At 59.3% G+C, this 2940-nt stretch overlaps 1 protein-coding gene across 1 annotated transcript; it reads left to right on the forward strand.

Moving 5' to 3' along the window:
- The first annotated feature begins 609 nt into the window (after positions 1–609).
- On the forward strand, positions 610–2720 carry LOC112128790 (uncharacterized). Its single transcript, XM_054530579.2, has one exon. The coding sequence runs from the start codon at positions 1048–1050 to the stop codon at positions 1567–1569; it is 522 nt and encodes a 173-aa protein (XP_054386554.2). The 5' UTR covers positions 610–1047; the 3' UTR covers positions 1570–2720.
- Positions 2721–2940: the final 220 nt, after the last annotated feature.

Here is a 2940-nt window from a genome sequence, read left to right on the forward strand (position 1 = left end):
GAATTGCTTGAACCTGGGAGGCAGAGGTTGCAAAGTAAACCGAGATTATGCCGCTGCATTCCAGCCTGGGTGATAGAGCAAGACTCTGTCTCAAAAAAAAGAAAAAAAAATTATAATGGTAAATTTTGCTGTGTATATTTTTATCAGTGTTTAAAAAAATAAACATAACAAACTCTCCCTTGGTTCTGCCATGCTCCTTGTAGGGCAGGCTACAAAATTTGCAGGGCCCACTGTAAAATGAAACTACAGGGCCAGGCACAGTGGCTCATGCCTGTAATCCCAGCACTTTGGGAGGCCGAGATGGGTGGATCACCTGAGGTCAGGAGTTCGAGACCAGCCCGACCAATATGGACAAACCCCGTCTCTACTAAAAATACAAATTTAGCCGGGTGTGGTGGCACATGCCTGTAATCCCAGCTACTTGGGAGGCTGAGGCAGGAGAATCGCTTGAACCCAGGAGGCGGAGGTTGCAGTTGAGCCGAGATCATAGCGCTCCATTGCGCTCCAGTCTGGGGGACAAGAGCAAAACTCCGTCTCAAAAAAAAAAAAAAAAAAAAGGAAGAAAGGAAGGAAGGAAAGAAAGAGAGAGAAAGAAACTACAGGGACTCTTGTTAAAAAATTATTAAGAATTTCAAATGGCAACAGCAGCATATTAAACCAAGCGTGGTCTCTTCTAGGCTCAGGACCCTATGGCATTGCACAGGTCGCAGCCCAAGCGCAGGCCTTGAGCGCAGGCCCCAGCCCCTTCCCTCTCTGGGACTTGTCTTCTGGCCCCTCACTCCTGCGATGAGCTTTTCTTTCAGCTGGTGAAGGGCCAGAGACTTCGGACCTCTGGGCCTTTGTCCAGGACGTTCCCTCAGCGCTCAGTGCCCTTGCTGGTGGCTTCCTACATCTTCAGATCCCGGCTGAGCTCTGCTCAAATCCGGGACTGGGTAGTCACTGGGGCAGCCACTTGGCTGGGGCGAGGCCACCTCGCTCCGGGTCTTGTCCCGCCCAGGCCAGCGCCAGCCCGGGCTTGCCATGGACTGGCTCCTGAGCGTTAGATGAATGAGTCGACTCAACCCAGGCCGCCACGTTGTGTTCAGAACACCGACAGTCGCTCCCAGGCAACCAGCACCTGCTGCGCCCCCAGTTTCCAGCGACCTGCCCAACCGCGTGGACTCGCATCCACGTGCCCGGCGGGGCCGCAGCAGAAAGGCTCGGACCCCCCAGGACGATCGGCCGGTGGGGGCCGCGCGGGGGCCGCAGACTCGGGGGCGGGGGGCGCCAGGCTTCCGGATCCTGCCCCCGCCCGGTGGGGAACAGCAGGACAGCGCCGGGGCCGTTTCGCTTTCCTCCGCGCTCATTTGCCGGGAGGGGACCCCGTGCTCCGACCTGAAGGTGACGGCAGAGCCTGCGGGATGCCTAGGCCGGTCCCGCCCTACGGGCCCCGGGGGCGACCCTCGCGCTGACATTGGCGTCCAGGCCGCGGCCCCTGCCTCCGCGCCCACCCACGCCGGCCCCGGCCCTCGCTCCCCCGGGAAAAGCCCCGCCGGCGGCCGCGAGAGCGCGGAAGCGCAGCCATGGTGACCGCGAGACAAAGACCCGGCGGCGGGGGGAGGCGGCGGAGAGACCCCGCCAGCGCGGAGACCCCAGGGAAGCTTCTCTGGAAGACCTGGTGCTGGTCCGCTCTCCCGGGGCCTCAGTTTCCGTATCTGGACAACGGAGGCGGGGTCACAGCAGCCCCTCGGGCTTATAGCCGGGTTGTTCTTTCCTTAAATCTCCTCCCTCTGCCAAAATAAAAAACCCCACAGGGCAGGGCGCGGTGGCTCACGCCTGTAATCCCAGCACTTTGGGAGGCCGAGGCAGGTGGATCACCTGAGGTCAGGAGTTCGAGACCAGCCTTACCAATTTGGTGAAACCCCGTCTCTACTAAAAATACAAAAATTAGCTGGACGTGGTGGCCGGCGCCTGTAATCCCAGCTACTTGGTAGGCTGAGATAGGAGAATTGCTTGGACCCGGGAGGCTAAGGTTGGTGAGCCGAGATTGTGCCACTGCACTCCAGCCTGGGCGACAGAGGGAGACTCCGTCTCAAAAAAAAGAAGAAAAAAAAAAAACCCACAGAGTCCCGGAAGGGCCTGAGGAGTTGTGAGGGGCCGCCTCCCCCTCCAGCATCTGGCGTCTGGAGGAGGAGGCTGAGGCTGAGGTGAGGGTGAGGGTGGGTGACCCGAACCTGTCCAGGCCCAGGTTGGCTGCTCCCAGCTTGGGCTGGGCAGTGGGGCAGGGCCATGACCCCGCTAGTGCTGTGGTTAGCCCTACACCTGGCCTGGCTGAGGACAGCGAACCTGGCAGATCCAACCTGGGCCCTCCCAGCCTAGGATCTCCAAGGCCTCGTCTCGGTCACCATCAGCTGCTCTAGGGTGCAGTGGGGCCCAAGGAGGATTGGGCCTGATCTCTGCCCCCCAGAGCCCATGGACCCAGGACTGGGCCCACCAGGCCAGTCACAGGCATAGGGTCAGTGGCTTCTCAACAGCTGCTGGCCCTGGCGCCTCTCACCACCCCACCTCCCCTGGTCAGAACCACCACACTGCCAGAGACTGGGTTTCCCTGCAGTTCTGACCAGTGGGGACGGGGTGAGGTGGAAAGGACATTGCTTGGCCAGGTGTGGTGGCTCACACCTGTAATCCCAGCACTTTGGGAGGCCGAGGCAGGTGGATCACTTGAGGTCAGGGGCTCGAGATCAGCCTGGCCAACATGGTAAAACCCCATCCCTACTAAAAATACAAAAATTAGCCAGGCATGGTGGTTTGCACCTGTAATCCCAGCTACTCGGGAGGCTGAGGCAGGAGAATCGCTCAAACCCAGGAGGCGGAGGTTGCAATGAGCCAAGATTATGCCATTGCACTCTAGCCTGGGTGACAGAGCGAGACTGTCTCCAAAACAACAACAAAAAAGGCAGA

The sequence above is a fragment of the Pongo abelii genome, chromosome 15, assembly GCF_028885655.2.
Source record: "Pongo abelii isolate AG06213 chromosome 15, NHGRI_mPonAbe1-v2.0_pri, whole genome shotgun sequence".
Taxonomy (NCBI): Eukaryota; Metazoa; Chordata; class Mammalia; order Primates; family Hominidae; genus Pongo; species Pongo abelii.

Coding starts and splice junctions, on each gene's coding strand:
- LOC112128790 (XM_054530579.2), top strand. CDS start 1,048: ATGAGTCGACTCAACCCAGGCCGCCACGTTGTGTTCAGAACACCGACA.